Source organism: Ambystoma mexicanum, chromosome 2p (genome assembly GCF_040938575.1).
Source record: "Ambystoma mexicanum isolate Mex_15411 chromosome 2p, UKY_AmexF1_1, whole genome shotgun sequence".
In the NCBI taxonomy this organism is placed as follows: Eukaryota; Metazoa; Chordata; class Amphibia; order Caudata; family Ambystomatidae; genus Ambystoma; species Ambystoma mexicanum.
Window position 1 is genome coordinate 483,367,157 of NC_090923.1, and position 17,016 is coordinate 483,384,172.

Consider the following 17,016-nt stretch of genomic DNA (forward strand, 5'->3'; position numbering starts at 1 on the left):
TGGATAGGAGTTACATTAACAGGGGTTAAAGCTTGGGCATGTGAAAATCAAATCCTTTGTAATACAAAGAGGGTACAGAGGTAGAGACAGCAGAAGGCACAAAACGTCATCCCATTTCTAATTATGTTTCCCATTTTGTGATTCCTTAATGTTCTCCTGCGTTGCCCCAATGGTCTGTGAAACTCACCTGAAAAGCCTAATAAATGAGTAATTAGGATGTTTGTGTGTGTTAGGTTAAGCTTTGAGTCTATAGTACTGTGCGAGCGCTGTGTAAAACAATAGTTTCCACACTATGTAGATTCTCGAATCACTAATCGATGGGTCTCTGTGGGCAGGTCTGAGCTACATAAATAGAAAAGCATGGAAAAACAGTTGTGGAGCAATCATTTACTCTTTTTCTGATTGTATCACAAATCTAATACCGTACTCTTGAAAGGACATATGTCGATTGGGGACCATTTATCTTGGACAGTCTGTACATTCTTGATGAATACCTATTGTAAAGAAAAGATAATGTGCCTAATCTAGGTGTGCGTATTGTCCTTCTCCAACTCTTTGGTCCTGGACCGGATTTGCCGCGCTTGTGGTTCCTCTTCCTTGTCTTGTTGTTCTTCTTGAATCCAATCGTCTTTGTTCCGGTGGGAGGAGGTCTCACCTCGGCGGGTCTTAACATCTCCAATGTAGTTCCAGACCTTCTTGCCACTTAGTTTCACTACACGATCTGTGGCTTGCTCCATGATGTACGGCCCTTCAAACCTGGGTTCATACCAGGGCCTTACGAAGTTCCTCAGCAGGACAGTATCCCCGGAGTAGAGTAGTGGGGGCACCAACTCTTTTGTTCGTTTCTAGGGTTTTATCCTTCTCAGTGTTTTTCAACCTCTCCTGCCGTGCCTGCGGTTGGGGAGAAACTAAAGAGGCACTAGCCATAAATATATTTGTAAATGTATTTCCAAATATGTTACATGGGCATCTGTCAATGCCCTAGTGGGAGTAGCCGGGAGAGTCGCATGCGCTGTCCATTTACCACCTCAGTGGTGCTTTGATCCGGGCTGATTGCGCAGTGCGAACAGGGCTAAGGGCAAACAATGGAGCCATCCCTTTTTTAGGTTGGCTTTTTATTTTTGCAATCTTCTCTTTCAGCAAGCCATTGAGGCACTCACAGAACCCATTCACTTGCGGGTGATAGGCACAGGAGAATTTGTGCTGCATCCACAAGAGAGTTGTGATGTGCTCAAAAGTCTCATTTACAAAATGAGGTCCACTGTCAGACTGCAGGGCCTCACACATCCCCCCATTGTGGAGGGAACACCTCTCCAATGAGGAATTTCACTGCTCTGAGAACGTCAGGGTGTGAGCAGAGACTGGCTTCGATCAATGTGGAAAATGGGCATGCTACCATTATGTAGCTGTAGCCCCGGGACACCTGGATCATGTCGACGTAGACTATGTGGAGGTGTTGGAAAACCCCGATTGGGTGGGGTATGGCTCCTCTCACTACATGTTAAGTATGCCCATTGGTGAATTTCTTACAAGTGACCCAGTTTTCAATTAATGCGGCTATATTTGGACAGAAGCACACTTCCACAATGTATGCAGCAAGTACATCCTTACCCAGATGAGTAGGGTAGTGCAATTGTGTGAGCGCAACCTGCAATGGTGCTGTTGGAATTATTATATTGCCTGTGCTCTCCTTTCGCCACAAGGTCTCCGTGGGGGATATTGAACATCCCCTTCTCACCCATAATTCTTTCTCCTCTACCGGTGCCCTTCCCTGAAATTCCATTACCTGCATGGCTGGCAAGGTATTCTAGCCTTCCTTTAGAATCGGTGCGCACACGGATACGTGTGTTCGATGGGGTATCAAAGTCATTTCCTTCAGGGAAGTATGCTGCATACTTTACTTCCGTGTCTGTGACTTCGTTGCACCCGGAAGACTATGTTCTTCCCCTTGTGCGGGCCTGGCACTTGACGACCACTGTTGCTGCTGGGAGTTGGAGCGCTTCTATGAGCCTGCCCAAGAGGGGCACGTGCTGCACCAGTATTCAGACAGCACGTCGGAAGCCCCTCCTCTGCCATTGTGACAGCCTAAAGTGTACTGCAGACATCACATAGGCCAAATCAGAATACACTGTTACTTCTTGGTCCTTGCATGCTTCTGATGCCATTACAAGAGCTTCTAATTCTGCTGCTTGCGCTGAAAAGTGTGAAAGCAATCTCGCGCTTGCTATTACTTTTGCTGTCCCGTCTGACTTCATTCTCACCACTGCCGTTCCTCTGTCTTTCCCCCGTTGTCTGGTTTATTGTCGAATACACGTCAATATAAAGCACTTCTCCTCCCAGCCCCCTCGTGGCTTCTCCCACCTCTGGAAAGGTTGTCCTACTGTTCCATGTACGTAGTACAGTCGTGTACATAGTCGCCCCCCTCCACTGGTTCAGCTATAAAGGTCGCTAGGTTTACAGTTCTGCACCTCACCACCTTTATTGCTGGATTCACAATAATTAACTCATATCCAGAAGCTCTATATGTGGTCAGCATACTCTTGGGTCTTTCGAGGATTGCAAAGAGGGCATGCTCCACGTAAAGCGTGGTGCTGCACCCCATCGTAATACTCGCTGAGTTTTCTACCGCAAATGCGGCAGTAGTCCGTGCTTTTTCGCATAGATAATGTCCTCTCATTACCGTGTCTAAATGTCCACTATAATAGGCCATGGCTTGTGCCCTAGGGTAGTCTTCTCTGAGTACTGCAGTCATCACTACTCCATTGGAGTGTGAGAACAAATGGAATTCATCATGGTAGTCTGGGATCCCTAACACTGGATCTCTGCATATTGCTTTCTTCCGCTCCTCAAATGCTTCAGTGATTTTGTGTGTCCATAGCAACTTGCCGTCCCCTCTGTGCCTCCCTAAGTCCGCTTCACAAGGTTCTTGTATATGTGCTATAATCAAACACCCAGGCTATGCAATAACTGCTGCATTTCTCTCACTGTCTTTGGCATCAGCGTTCTGCAGATCGCCTCTGCCCTTTCTAGAGTCACTTTTCGCCCTTTGTGCAATATAAGTTCCCCGATATATAGCACTACCTTCTGGCAATATTGTAATTGTGCTTTGTACACCTTGTAACCCTTCTCGTCAACCACTATACTGAGTCATTTCGACACTGTTCCTCTGACTTGGTACAAATCAAAATGTCCACATACTGTATGACGGTGCTCCCCATCTATATGTTGCCAAGATCCATCTGGAGGACCCTATTGAAGATAGAAAGTGGCTCACAATACCCCTGTGGTAATCTTGTGTGTTTCCACTTCCAGTTTCTATATAAAAACGAGGTTGGGTCCTGTGACTCTTCATGGATTGGTATAGCGAAGAAGGCGTTCATCAAGTATATTACCGTGAAGTGGGTAGCTTCCTTTGGGATGCTACACGGAATTGTCGCTGGATTAGGAACTAACGGGAATTCTGCTTTAACTATTTATTTCAAGGGACGCAAATACTGAATAAAACGCCATGACCCCCTGGTCGCCTTTTTTGCAGGGTACACTGCGGTGTTACACTGCGATTCTGAGGATACCAGAATGCCTTGCTTCACTAGTGCAGCGATCGTCTCATAAATACCTTTTGTCCTCATCTTTCACATCAGTCGACCTGTTTCTCTCCCCCAGTGCAATCCCTGTTCTCCAGGATGGCCCTGTATCGTCAGTCCCATGCAATACTATTCCCTCGTCTCTAGCTATGACTTCAAGTTCTATTGGGATCACTTTTCCTTCCCTTTCATCGAGGGGAATCTCTTGTCTAAATAAGAGCTCAATGGTTCTGCGTAACAGCCTGCCCTGTATCCCTGGGAGCCATGCTATCAATACCTCTGCTCCATATTGGAACAGCTCAACGTCTGCGGGCACCCGTATCTGCACAGTCTACCCGCAATATGCCTGGATGAGCTCCCTCATGTTCATGTAATGAATTCCTGGTGTCGAGCACACTATCCCTTGCTCTGTACATGAAATGGTCCCGTTAAGTCGGCTCATCATGGCTCTACCCATTATGTTCACTGGTGTCTGTTGGGAAAATAACCGTGGCATGGTCAGATCGTGTACTCCTACAGACAGTGGAAGTTCGTCGGTAGAAGGAACCAAGTCCGTAGCCCCAGGGAATCCCTGCACATTCATGGCAATGCTAGACATTGGGTATCTTCCTTCCCCAATACAGGACAGAGTCGCCCCTGTATCCACGAGAAAATAGTATTTGTCACTCCTATACGTGGTTCCTTAGCCGCATTGGGTGTAATGGATAGGATTGAGCACATCAGATCTGTCTGTGGGCTGTCCTATTGTGGGTATAATGACATTCCCGCCCCTGTGAATGGATTGCACCCTACAACAGTCGTTCACTCCAGCTTTTGCACAGGATTCGCCATTGTGGAATCTCCATGTGTTGTGGTTATGATGTTCTGCTGTGCTGGTGCCTGCTGTGCTGGTTGTGATGGCTGCATGTATCTCTGCGATGCATGTGCCATGGGCTGATAATGGCTTCATTTGCATGTCCTGTGTGTGCGCGTCTCGGGGCGTATGTCTGCGCTTGCGTGTGATCCTGGGCGTAATAGTCTGCTCTGTCTGATATGTAGGAATGCAGTTGGTGCTGTTGGTGCTGCATTCCCCCATTTTGCTGCATCCCACCCCGTCCCTACACACTCTAGATGTGTGGCCCATTCGCCCACACACCCAACATTGTACGTGACCTCCGTCGATCTTTGCTATCCCCATGAAACCCCTCTGCACCCTGTTGCATCTGATCCCAAACATGGGAGATTAATCTTTCCATATAAACTATATGATCAGGGTTCCAAATTGGCAGGAACTGCAAGCTTTTTAGCTCCCGCTTGTAGCCTGGAAGAGCCTCGTTAGCATGACACCAACAGCTATCGGGAGCTACTTTTGACCCCCACAGGCCAACTGGTGTTGTACATTCATACACATGTGACATTAACTTTGGGCGTCTAAAGTAGCTTTAGGGCACATATACAACATTTAATCCATAATCTGCCATGTATAATAGACAAAAGGTGATAGTTTGGTTCTCATGTGAAAGTTAGTGCATACTGAGTTGCAAATCTATCTCCTCATTGCTCCATGGTAACTCCTGCTTATTTGTTTATTTTGACATTTATATAGCGCACAAAGCCATAGGCATCTATGCGCTTTTACTTAAGGTGGTTATAGTGGTTACTTACAGCGGTAGACCCTCATTACATGAATAGGTTGCTTAGGAAGTAGTTATAGTGGTTGCTAACAGACACAGTTGGTGTGCATAATTTTGAAAGCCATGCCTCATGCTGCAGGGAGCTACATCAAAACATGCAGTTACAGGTAGGTAACGAGCGACATAAGTTTGGCTGCACAATTTGGAAAGTCATAGCTCAAGTACAAGTGCTACATCAAATATGCAAGTGCTGGTGTGTAGGAGACCTGGACGGGGCAAGCTAGTAATATGGAGTGCAGTGTTGAGGTAGTCAACACAGTCATGTGGCCACGAGGGGATAGGAGGTGTGGTTTGGCGGAGTCGGTAATACTGGTAGGCTGACAGTGGAGCTGATATTTGCTTGTCTCCATAGTGTGATACCATGGGAACGGTGGACGATGTGAGAGGCCTAGAGTGCATATGATGGCATCTGTAGAAAGCACATGGGTTGGGGACGCAACATGCAAGCATTGTCAAAGCATGGGTTCATGCCTGGAAATAGCAGAGCCTGAATGCTATGGAGGGAAGACCAACTTTAAGGACAATAGATAGCCAGAGCTAAACTATTTTCGGGGCACACAGTATTTAGGGATACAGTGGAGTTACAGCAGTGCTCTACAGTTGAAAGGGCTAGAGTCAGAGTGGGTAGTAGCAGAGAATAGTCAATGTAGAACATGTTGCCAATCCAAGGTTGTCGACTTGGTAGGTCAGGCGGAGGAAACAAGGGCTGGTAAGGCTTTGATATCACCTGGTGCAGCGGATTGAGCAAAAACTAACCAGTAGAGCGAAGTGTGGAGAGGAATAGAACTGCGACGGTGGGTGGGAAAGTGGGCGGGCCAGGAGGTAATAATAAATAATAATAATTTGACATTTATATAGCGCTACGAACCCTCAGGTATCTGAGCGCTGCTTATTACCCACGGTGTGTGGTGCTCATTTATCGACCACGGAAGGATGAAAGGCTGAGTTTGGCCCAGCCGGGATTCTAACCTGCATTAGCAGGCTCTGCACAGATGTCAAAGCGAGCGCTCTACTCGCTGTGCCACTTGACTAGCCAGCCAGCGGGGCGCGGACCGGCTTAGACAGGAGCCTTAGTAGTGGTGCCTTTGCAAGGGGGGCCGGTTTACCCCTGTCGGTTTTACCATTGGGCTGTTTATGGCATGAACCAGCCAATCAATGTAGCGTTGGGCAGCTGTGGATGTAGGTATCTCGTCAGATTCTCAATAGTCCATCTTTGAAGGTGCAGGTCGTGAAGCAAAGTAGATGACAAATGGAAGTTCACTTGCTTAGTGGCCAGAATCACAAACACTATGGCACACGACGTGGAAAGCACTGTGCTTTTACAGTGCTTCTTAATATTAGCAGTGAATCCCACAAAGGGGATAATGAATACCAATGATCTACTTTTATCTTCTCACAAATCCTTATGTCAATCCCTGTATGATAACTATTCAATAGATTTTTATTACGATTCTGCTTCATATGCACAATGACACTTCCTACCCCATCCCTTTTTCCCACCCTCACATCCTTGTGGCTACTTCATGTTACCGGCACATTTGATTGCCCCCTTTTCACAGCAATTGGTGAAACTGGAATTTTGCCACATTTTTGGCAGTGTTTTTTTAGTGGTTGGCCTGGGTTAGGATGCTTAATAAATGTATTTGTGGGGTACTAGGAGGTCCAGGTGGGTGTGGGCTGTTAGAAGGGGGGCATGGGAGGGCCAGCCCCCCATGAAACAACACTGTGAAAATGCAGAAAAAAACACAATTGCGATCAGATGTCCCTAATCCTACCTCACTTCCCTGTGGCAAGGCGTTCAGTACCTGGTCTCTGTCAATAGAGTACACTGCTTCATTTATTTCAGGTTTGCTCGCAGCTTGTATGTTAAAGTCACTGGTATGGCTCTCTGGTGGAGTTATTCTCATAGGAACAATTTGGGGTATGAAATTAAAGTTACAAGCTACTAGCCAGGCATAAAAGCCACTAGCCTCTTCAGTTGCCAGCATGGACACAGTTCACCATCTCATACTCTCCTTGAGACAATTTTCAGTAGCCAATGGTTAGTAGCAAGTGAACATTGTGGGGCTTGCATTATGTGAGGCTGACGTTTATTACAGCACTTCTGTTACCTCACTCTCCCACTGATTTAATGTAATGAGTTTCCAGTGAGCTTGGTTTGTTGTGAGACATTTTATTTGTTTGCTACTAAAAATGGTTTAAATGTGGTAGCTTCATAAGCTTAACGCAGCTATTCACCAATAGTGAAAGTAAGCAACAGGATTTTAGATTGTGCATGAATGTCTTTAAAGCCTGCGCTTCAGTTTCGAGATTATGGCACATGCTCATCCGGCCTGACCTAGCATTATCACATTTATTTAAAGAAATGAGCTGCACTCCTTCATAAACTCACTTCTGTGCAGAATTATGAATGCTTGTGACCAATTTATGTGAATCATTTTACTGCCCTTGGAATATTCAGATCCATCTTTACCAGGACTACAGCAGTCAGTAGCATCTTCTGCTACTTTGTAAAGCTGGACTGTAGCTGGATAACCACGTGATCTATATTATTCATGCAACCCTCCACTTTTCTTAAGGTTAGGTATAGAATGGCTGAATTAAATAGACTGACACATTGATCTAGGTACTTAACAGTCTGCATGCATTTGCTTTCACTTCTTTCCCACACCCAATTCTAAGATGTAAAGACCACATAGACTTTGTCTTGATTTTTGTGCCTGAAACCTTGAAGAAAAGCCTTCTGTGCTTGCTGACATTCTTGTTTCCTTCTTTTGGACAGTTATCTTAATTGTTTCAAAGTTCCAGTCAAGGGCTGCTGACTTCCCAACATACACTTATAAAAATGGTTAAGAATGAAGCTATCAAGCGATTGTACGTTGGTGGACTTGGCCCCACAATATCCAACGCAGAGCTCAAAGAACGATTCAGAAAGTTTGGAGACGTGACTGATGTTGAAATTGTTACCAGAAAAGACGAACAGGGTAATTATGAATTTGTAATGTTACCTTGGTATATATGAAAGGTTGACATCTTCCGTATTTGTACAAGAAAGATGTTGCATATCATTTCTACCTTGGTGCCAGAAAAAACAAATGTACATTTTACACATCCAGTTATCTTCCATGCTATCCCCCATTTTGTCTTCACCCATTGATACCCACGCCTCATTTGCGATTTCTAAATGAAGAAATCAAATCAAACACAAAGAAGTTGTAATAACAAGATTTATTTGGGAATCCACATAGTGTGAGGGAGAGTAAGGATAAGGGATCCATGGTGCCAACTTGGCACCAGAAATTATGTTATGGCAAATGTATAAGGGGTCCCACTTGTTATCAGGTGCATATGGTTGAATCAACCGCAAGTTGGCAGGTTAATTATTCCCTCTGGCGGCACCCTTTCTTGATTTGGAGTTGGGAGCTGCCCATGTCTGTGGATGTTCTGGCTTTTCAGTTATGGAATGTTGTATTGGAGTAACGCCTAATCAGCTAAGGAATCAAAACAGTGAATTTCTAAGGTAACATTGAGACAGAAGCAGGATAATGAAAACTCAGTGAAGGACAGATTCTAAAAGGACCTCGTTTCTACAGTCCAAACCCTATTTAAGTAGCAAACGCCCAAGGGTCTTCCCAGGACAGTGTTTATCAAGTTGCTCAGTCATAGGGGATATACAGTGTCATAGCAGACTTGTTTTTCTTCTCCTCTGTGCTTGTCGTCATTTTGGCCTTTATCTTTGGTTCTTGCCTTTGCCTTCTCATTGCCATTGTCCTAGCCAGACAAAACTCCCCTCATGTTATGACTAAAACTGTTACCAGGGCAAGCCATGTATTGGATCCGTCTTGCCCTATGGATTTATATGTGATTACAAATTCTCCACTCATCTTGATGTTTCTGAGTATAATTTTATCCCCATCTGTTTTTTCAACAATCTTTAGTAGATGCAAAATTTGTAGTTGGGCTGTTGATCCTTTGGCACAAATCTCTCTGCAGGTTCTTCAATCGAGGCTTCCCCTTCAACCTGGTCAGTCCTAGCTTGTGACCCACTTGGCTTGGGTACCTCTAACTAGTTGGCCTATTTGGTTTAAGTAACACAGATTCAGCCTCTTTAATGTTTTACACTTGGGATTTATGGTTACCGCTAGACTGCATTTCTACACACTGGCCTGATGGACAGATATTTAGAAGGCCACTCAAGTTAGTGAACGGGGAAAGTGTGGGAGCTATAGCCAGAACCTGTCAAGGTAGCATGGAGAATGGCCAAGGCTAAGTCTCAGGAGAGGAGAGTGGGGTCAGGGATCCACAGTGAGTCCACACACTGAGCAATCAAGGATTAGGCTTAGACACAGAGTTATAAAAATACTATATTTATTTATGACCAAAGAACATGCATTCCAAGCCTCTAATTAAGGACTCTAGGCCAGCTCGAGGCAGACCCAGCCATTCAGTTGATCCGCACCACCTTTTTATTTACTCGTCCTTAGGCGTCCTCATCGCTGGCGTCCTCCGCAAAGGACGGGCGAAGATGAGAACCTTACCTGTGTATGCCTGTTCAGGCCTGATGGGGCTAAGAACCTGACCTGCTATCCTATATTTCACCTACAAACTAATCGCTGCTACTCGCCAAAAGACATCACCATGTGTGTCCTCCCTTCACAGCCCATCCCCACTCACTAGAGTTCGAATAGCCAAGTGCCCTGGGCAGCCCCGGCAAGCTACCCTAGCAAACATCAATTTTGCCCTTGCCCCCATCCAACAACCACATGCACACGCCCTCTCATGTTGATCAATGCTCGCTCACGCTGCAGAGATCACTGACCTTGTCTTGTACAATGACTTTGATACCCTGTTCATTACTGAAACATGGTTTAACCCATCCTCCCCGCATATTTTCAACATCCTCCTACCTCAAGGCTACTGCATCAAACATGCTGACTTGCCAGGAAGGGCAGGAGACTGAGTGGCACTCATCCACAGGAGCGATTGGACATGCTCCATCATCCCCTCTCCTAGAACAAGCTCATTTAAATCACTCGCCTGCCGGTTCCCTCTATCGCACAAGGAATCCCTTACCTTATCTGCAGACCACCTCACAGGAGTGACTCTTCCATTGCAGACATCTCCAACTTACTTGACTCTGCCTAATTTGCACATTCAAATAATGTCTTTCTCTGTGATTTTAACGTCCCCGAGTCACAGGTGGACAACCACACTCGAAGCGCACTTTATGCACTGACCGCTTCCAGGGACCTTAAGCAAATTGGGCTCATCCCCACGCAAAACAAAGGTGTAGAGGAACTGCTACATGCCTCTGCAGGGAAACCTGCCTCACTACCTCCTATATGTTGGAGGCCAGAGATCGTGCTACGTTTGACACCAGCAGTTGTGCCAATACCGCAGCGGATATTTGCAAGAAGGTACCCGCTGAGAAAACCCTATTGAATGTATCCCTGAAGAGACGACAATCTGAGGGAGGAACTCCCTGAAGGGATATGAAAAGGAGCAAAAGAGAGAAGCTAGTGATGTCACAAGAGACGAAAGTGATGCCCCGAGAATACTGGCTGAAGAAGAATGCATGGATCTTACAGAAACTGATGATGAAGTTGAGAATTGAGTAAACTTTCATTTGCGAGAAGAAAGATTGCACGTGTGTGAAGTGCTGCAGAAAATCAACCGTTCAATAATTGTACAGATGCTGAAACGCAAGTAGACCAAGTCATAGAAGCTGGCTATACGTAGTGAGTAGACTGCAGGCGAAGCCGCCATTGTATAGGAGCTGGATATCAGTATCATGAATTTAGTAAGCCCAGACCCCTGGAGAGGAAAGGCAGAGAACTGTCGGCGCAAGAATAAGCGGAGGTCGTGGAAGCGCCTGGCCAGGCTGTCTTGCCTGGTATTAAAGGTGAAGCAGCCAAGGTCGGTTATTTACTCTTGAAAGCAGTGAATGTGCGAAGGATGAATCCTCTATTGTTAAGGTGTAAAGAAAGTACACCAAGGGTGCCATGTTTTATTCATTTAAGACATTTAAATGCTGCAAAATGGAATAAATCGTGGTCTCCTGTCACGTGAGCCGAGGATGGAAATAGAGTTCAGCTTGAGTCCTAGAACAACGATAGTGAGAGACTCCACTCCCATATATTCCCACAGACAAGGATACTTTGCAAGGCCAAGTTCAAAGGTAATCTTCATGCAGAAGGTATGGGTGATGAGAGTTTCAGGGCTAATTGGGTGGGGAGGTAAAGTCAAGTCCACCTCCTGGCACCTGGGGCTGAGGTTACATGCTGCTAAGTGAACTGAATGTTCCAGAAATGGCACAAGCGTGCCAACCAATTGTAGAGGGCCTTATAACGAAGAGACTGATAGTTTGAAGACCAATAATAACCAGTGTACTTAATAGTGTTGAAGATGACCTGGTTTTAGAGGTAGGCATAAGTTGTCCACCTGACAGTGGACAGCCAATCACAATCCTAATCCCTATAGAAAGTAAATTTAGATGTCTCCCTTAACCAATCCCATCCCTTGATAGGTTTTCTATTTTTTGCATATAATGATGTTTTTATGAGAAAATTGTCGAGAGCTGAGTGAACGTCCATTGATGTCTGTTGTAACCTCCCTGTTTTAGATAATTGTTAATAAAGCAGCAAACCTTGCAATCTTTCTGAGTTGGTCCGAAATTTTGGACTCCGTTATTCTGCAACCCCATCCATTGCATGCACGTTGCTAAAGAACATACGTTCAAAGGCAAAACCCTAGACTTGTGGACAACCTGGACACTCATGCTCCCCTAAAATCCAGCAGGGCTAAGACCAAACCGTCCGACCCTTGGTACACCCCTGAGCTAGCCTCCAACAAACACTCAACCAGAGCCCTAGAGAATTGGTGGCGTAAAAACCCTAACTCGGAAGACCTCAACCAACCTCAGATCTCTCATTGCAAACCATTGGCTTCTGATGAATGAGGCCAAAGCTACTTACTACTCCACCACTGTTGCGGCAGCCTCTAACAGGAGCAAAGCCCTCTTTGGAGTAGTAAAGCATTGTACCTCACCCGACCCTGAGGTTCCAGCAACTCAGGAAAAATGCAACCGAATCAACACATTTTTTATTGAAACAAAAGACCCAAACCGAGAGATCATAGAATCAACCTCTAACAGTATTAGCATCCCCTGCACCCCGGTACGCATACTGCCCCTTGGACAGAATTCTCTCCTCTTTCCTCCGGATCTCATAAAAATGATTGCCTCCCTCCAATTTACTTCTTACCCTGTTGAAATGATCTTGGCCTCCATCATTAATAAATTGACAGGCCTGGCACTCAATGCGAGCTTCAGCTTCTTCACTGTCCCCCCTCGCAGAAGGATCATTCCCGGACACCATGAAGACTGGTCTCGTAGCATCTCTTTTGAAAAAAATCAACCCTAGATCCAGACGACCTGGCCAACTACCGTCCCATTTCGAACTTCCCGTTTATTGTCAAAATCTTGGAAATAGTAGTTGCTATACAACTACTCACAGAATCGAACAACTCCAACTCCTAAATGACTGACAGTGAGGGTTCTGCCCTAATTGTAGCATTGAGACAGCCACCATCCAGGTGGTGGATGATGCCCTCCAAATCATGGATAAGGGCGACTCATGCATCCTCCTCCTTTTAAACCCCTCGGCTGCATTCAACACTGTCGACCACTGCATCCTTCTCTCCCTCTTGCTGACCGGATGGGATTCCCTGGCACTGTACTGAATTGATTTTCCTCCTGCCTCTCAGGCAGCCACCACGCTGTCCAGAGATGTGTTGCCTTCCAACTGCCTCCAGGTCTCCTGCAGAGTCCCCCAATGCGCCATTCTCTCACCAATCCCTTTTAACCTTTACATGGAGCCTTCGGACACTCTCCTCAAAGATCCCAATATAGACATCCACCAATATGCGGACGATACTCAGTTGTACATGAGAGTAAATAGCGTGCAGCACATCATTCGTCTCCGCAATTACTAACCATCATCCAGTCCTGGATGCCGACTGCCTATCTCAAACTAAACGCATTCCATACTGAGTTTGTCCTCATCGGTCCGCCTGCTAAAAAACAACTTGTCCAGCAATGGCTCAATGATATGCGACTAGAAAGATTTGATCCACAACTCTCAGACTCTGCAAAATCCTTAGGTTTCACCATTGACAGCAGCCTGTCCTACCAGAAACACATAGGCATGAAGGCACAGCCTGGCCCAGAATCTCTACCCTTCTAAAAATCAAACCCTTCATCTCGGCGCAGGAAGGACTTTGTGGTCTCGAACATCGATGAGGGAAATGCTCTCCTGACGGAGCTCACAGCTGCTCACTTGGCTCCTCTAAAAGCAGTCCACCACGCTGCAGCACATCTTATTACAGAAGCATGGAAATTTAGCCCGATAGCACAGCAAGTAGAGCGCCCGCTTTGACATCCGTGCAGAGCCTGCTGCCGTAGATTCGAATCCCGGCAGGGCCAAACTCAGCCTGTCATCCTTCTGAGGTCGATAAATGAGCACCACACACCGTGGGTGGTAATAAGCAGCGCTCGGATACCTGTGGGTTCGTAGCGCTATATAAATGCTGACTTATTATTACCGCATACTATGCAAACTACATTGGCTTCCACTCCAGACTAGCATGCTGTTTAAGACTGCATGTATTATCTACAAAGCAGTCACAAGTAGCGCTCCAGTGTACCTGGTGGTTAAGTTACACATATCCGGTGCCACACGCTCCTTGCGCAGCAAATTAACGAACTAGCTAGAATCATAACTCGTCCACAAGGAGAGGACCCGCAAACAATCCTTCTCTAGTCATGCATCCACCCTCTGGAATTCGATGCCAGTGTCGGCTCGCAATGGCCCCACAATTTTCCAATTTTGCAAATCTACGTTAGGAAATTGAGCAAGTGCCAGTGTCGTTTGGAGTTACGGGAGACTGCACCTCCCATTCGGCACTACAATAGCCAGAGGGCTGAGAGCATGCATACACACGCATGTGGCAAAAGGGGAGCTGTGCCTCAGGCCCAGTGCGTGCGATTGACACTGGAGGCTGCATTTGTGTTCTCCACTGGTTTGCTGGTTGGCGGTGGATGCAGTGGCTGGACCGTGCCGTGGCAGTGAATGAAAGGAAGCATTGGCTCCATTAGAAGTATTGGGAGCTGAGAGATCTGGCCGGCGACTGTGAACAGTAGCGGGAATAGAGCCCGTTTTGGAGCGGTATTAGGACATTGTTTCTTTCTTGGTAACTTTCCCTCCATATTCTATGGACCCTCAAACATTTGCTATTGTTTTCCATGCTAACCTGACCTTTTTCAGCTTCACTCCACTGGGTTTATGCTCACATGTTAGGGAGAAACAGACTGGTCCCTCAGGCTGTTAGTACTTGGAAACTAGTTTCTCTTAGTCCTTTGGCTTTGTTACATTTTCTGGTAACCTTTTATTATTGCCCATTGCATATTACAAAGCAGTGCAATGGGGTTTCTTTTGCATGACCTTAGACTGCACTAGCGATTTCTTTGGTTATCTAAGGTGTGCTGAAAGACAAGCTGCTGGCAGCAGTTATTTTTCCCTACTTTCTCCTGTACTTTTTGTTAGCCTTACCGCGTTTGGCTACTAACAGTAGCTAGTGTCCAAACATGGCCGTGCTACAGGGTTTTTCGTTTGTTCTTTGTCATCTTGTACTTTGGCCTTCTTCCTGCCCTCCCGGGTCAGGAAAATCCTTTTATTGTCATGCACTTTCCCGGGAAAGGCTTGCCTTTCGTGGGCTAATTTATAACACGTGTGTTGGGTCCTAGGAAATGGGCTTGGACTGTCTGATCCCAATCCACATTCTGGCGACAAAGTCTAGTGTCCATGCTTGCCTGAAACCCACAGTGGTGCATGATTGGACAACTGCTGGTGTGCATGTGTGGTGCAGATCTTGCCATTGGAAGGCTGAGTCTGATCACTCACTTGACTTTGGGATAAGAAGAGGAGTCCTGCAGCCATTCCAGCATATCAGATGAGGACCCAAGTATCTTGTCATAGCTGTGAAGACCGAAGGAAGACCTGTGGACGATCTCTGAGGCTGGCGACCAAATCTTGCTGGAGTCAAGGTTGAAGCCCTGTTGAGCTGCTGATTCTAGAAGTCCCTTGTCGGTGCTTCGACCCTCTGGACCAGTGAAAAAAACTGGTCTCAACCTCTCCAGGTGCCCAAGCTATTTGAAGTATTATGAAGTGTCCCTGGGTGTTCCAGTGGGCTGACAAGCTACGAAATTGGCCTACCCCGATACGAGCAGCGTTGGTCACGTTTTGGCTTGGAATTCCACGGACTGCCAGCTTGTTTTACAGAGGTTGTCTCTGCCAAATTTCAGCGTTCACCTGAGATATGGGGCTGTCTTCGGTGACAACTGTGTCCTCTTCTGTTGACCTGCACCGGTGACAATCACCAGAAACTGCTTTCTCACCAGAAACAGCTTTCCTGCATCCAGTTGTGTGCTGAGAGGAGGCCTGCACCTGAGTGAGCTGCATTCTTCACCTGGAACACGTTGCACCAGCATCTGTGGCCAACTGGGGAGTCACTTGAAACTGCAACTTCTGGGTCATAAGGTCTGGAAGAAAGAGCAGGAAAAGCAACCTCTGACCGCCCTCTGAAAACCTGCCAAGTACCAAGAGAAACCAGAGTACGGGGGTGAGTTAGTTATACTTGCCGGAAACCCCTATTACTCCTTTTAAAAGTTTTCCTAACTTCTGAAACTTTTATATTAGTTTGGCTTTGCCACTGCTTGTTTGTGCTAGCACTCTGAAAGCTGGGGACAGTTTTATTCACTAGAATACTATCTCATCTAACTTTTCAACCCATTCTCTTGTCCACAGGAGTCCCCTCCTAACTTTTTCCCCAACATACAAAACAATGCAGAACTTTGCTAACTTTGGGCACAAGGCCTCATACTATTTAGGGTTCGACTCATAAAGTTGCTATTATAATTCCTGTCGACAGTTGGTGCCATCTCTAACCATTTGCCTTTCCTTTCAGGTTTTGGAGGGGTTTTTGGATTGTTCTTCACCAACTTAAGTGACTGTATATATGTTGTAAAGTATTTTAGTATTGTGTGATCTAGTTACCGGTCATTAGTCATTTTTCATGCTATCTGGCCTGTAATAAATGTGTACCTTTTATAACTGTGTAAGTGTAATCCTTGGTTTTTCACTGTGTGATACTCATTGTGGACCCTTGACCCCACTCACCTCCCCTGAGATTTAGCCTAGCTCTCTATTCACTATAATAGAGGTGGCATCGTAAACATCTGTCCACTAAGCCAGAGATAGAAATCCGTTCTAACAAACAGCGAGTAAACATCGGCCTCTCGCCCGCGGGTCCGGTGGTATCCTAGTTTGGTGTGAATTATAGCACAAGCCATGTGGTTTGCAAACTACACTAGTATGGTGTGCTTTAAATGGTTTGCATTATTTGTGTTTGCGTCAGTGAGGATATGGACTGAAGTATAAGCGATTATCAACATCTTAATGTTTTGTCACAGAGTGTGTAAAGTCTCTATTATGTGTACAGTGGGCTGTGATGTCAAGACTGGGCCTCATTACGAGTTAGCCGGACCGGATTTAATGGTGCTGGTAAAACTGTACCGGCAGCGTTATCCGGACTGGCTAACTCCGAGTTATGTGGCTGTGTGGTGTTAAACCGGCCAGGTCTGACCTGGCGGGTGTAACGCCACCGGCCGAACACGGGCTTGGAAACAACTGCACCATTACCGC

At 46.1% G+C, this 17,016-nt stretch overlaps 1 protein-coding gene across 20 annotated transcripts in view; it reads left to right on the plus strand.

Annotated features, from left to right (window-relative positions):
• NOL8 (nucleolar protein 8) overlaps nucleotides 1–17,016 on the plus strand; it is a 1,066,580-nt gene that overhangs the window by 60,777 nt on the left and 988,787 nt on the right. For 15 of the 20 annotated variants that reach the window (XM_069643873.1, XM_069643874.1, XM_069643877.1 and 12 more), the window contains one exon: nucleotides 8,040–8,241. The exons of the other annotated variants lie outside the window; for them this stretch is intronic. In XM_069643873.1, coding sequence (XP_069499974.1) covers nucleotides 8,103–8,241 — 139 coding nt within the window. In that variant the 5' untranslated portion in view covers nucleotides 8,040–8,102. The remainder of the gene's footprint in view (nucleotides 1–8,039; nucleotides 8,242–17,016) is intronic. 20 annotated transcript variants of the gene reach the window in all.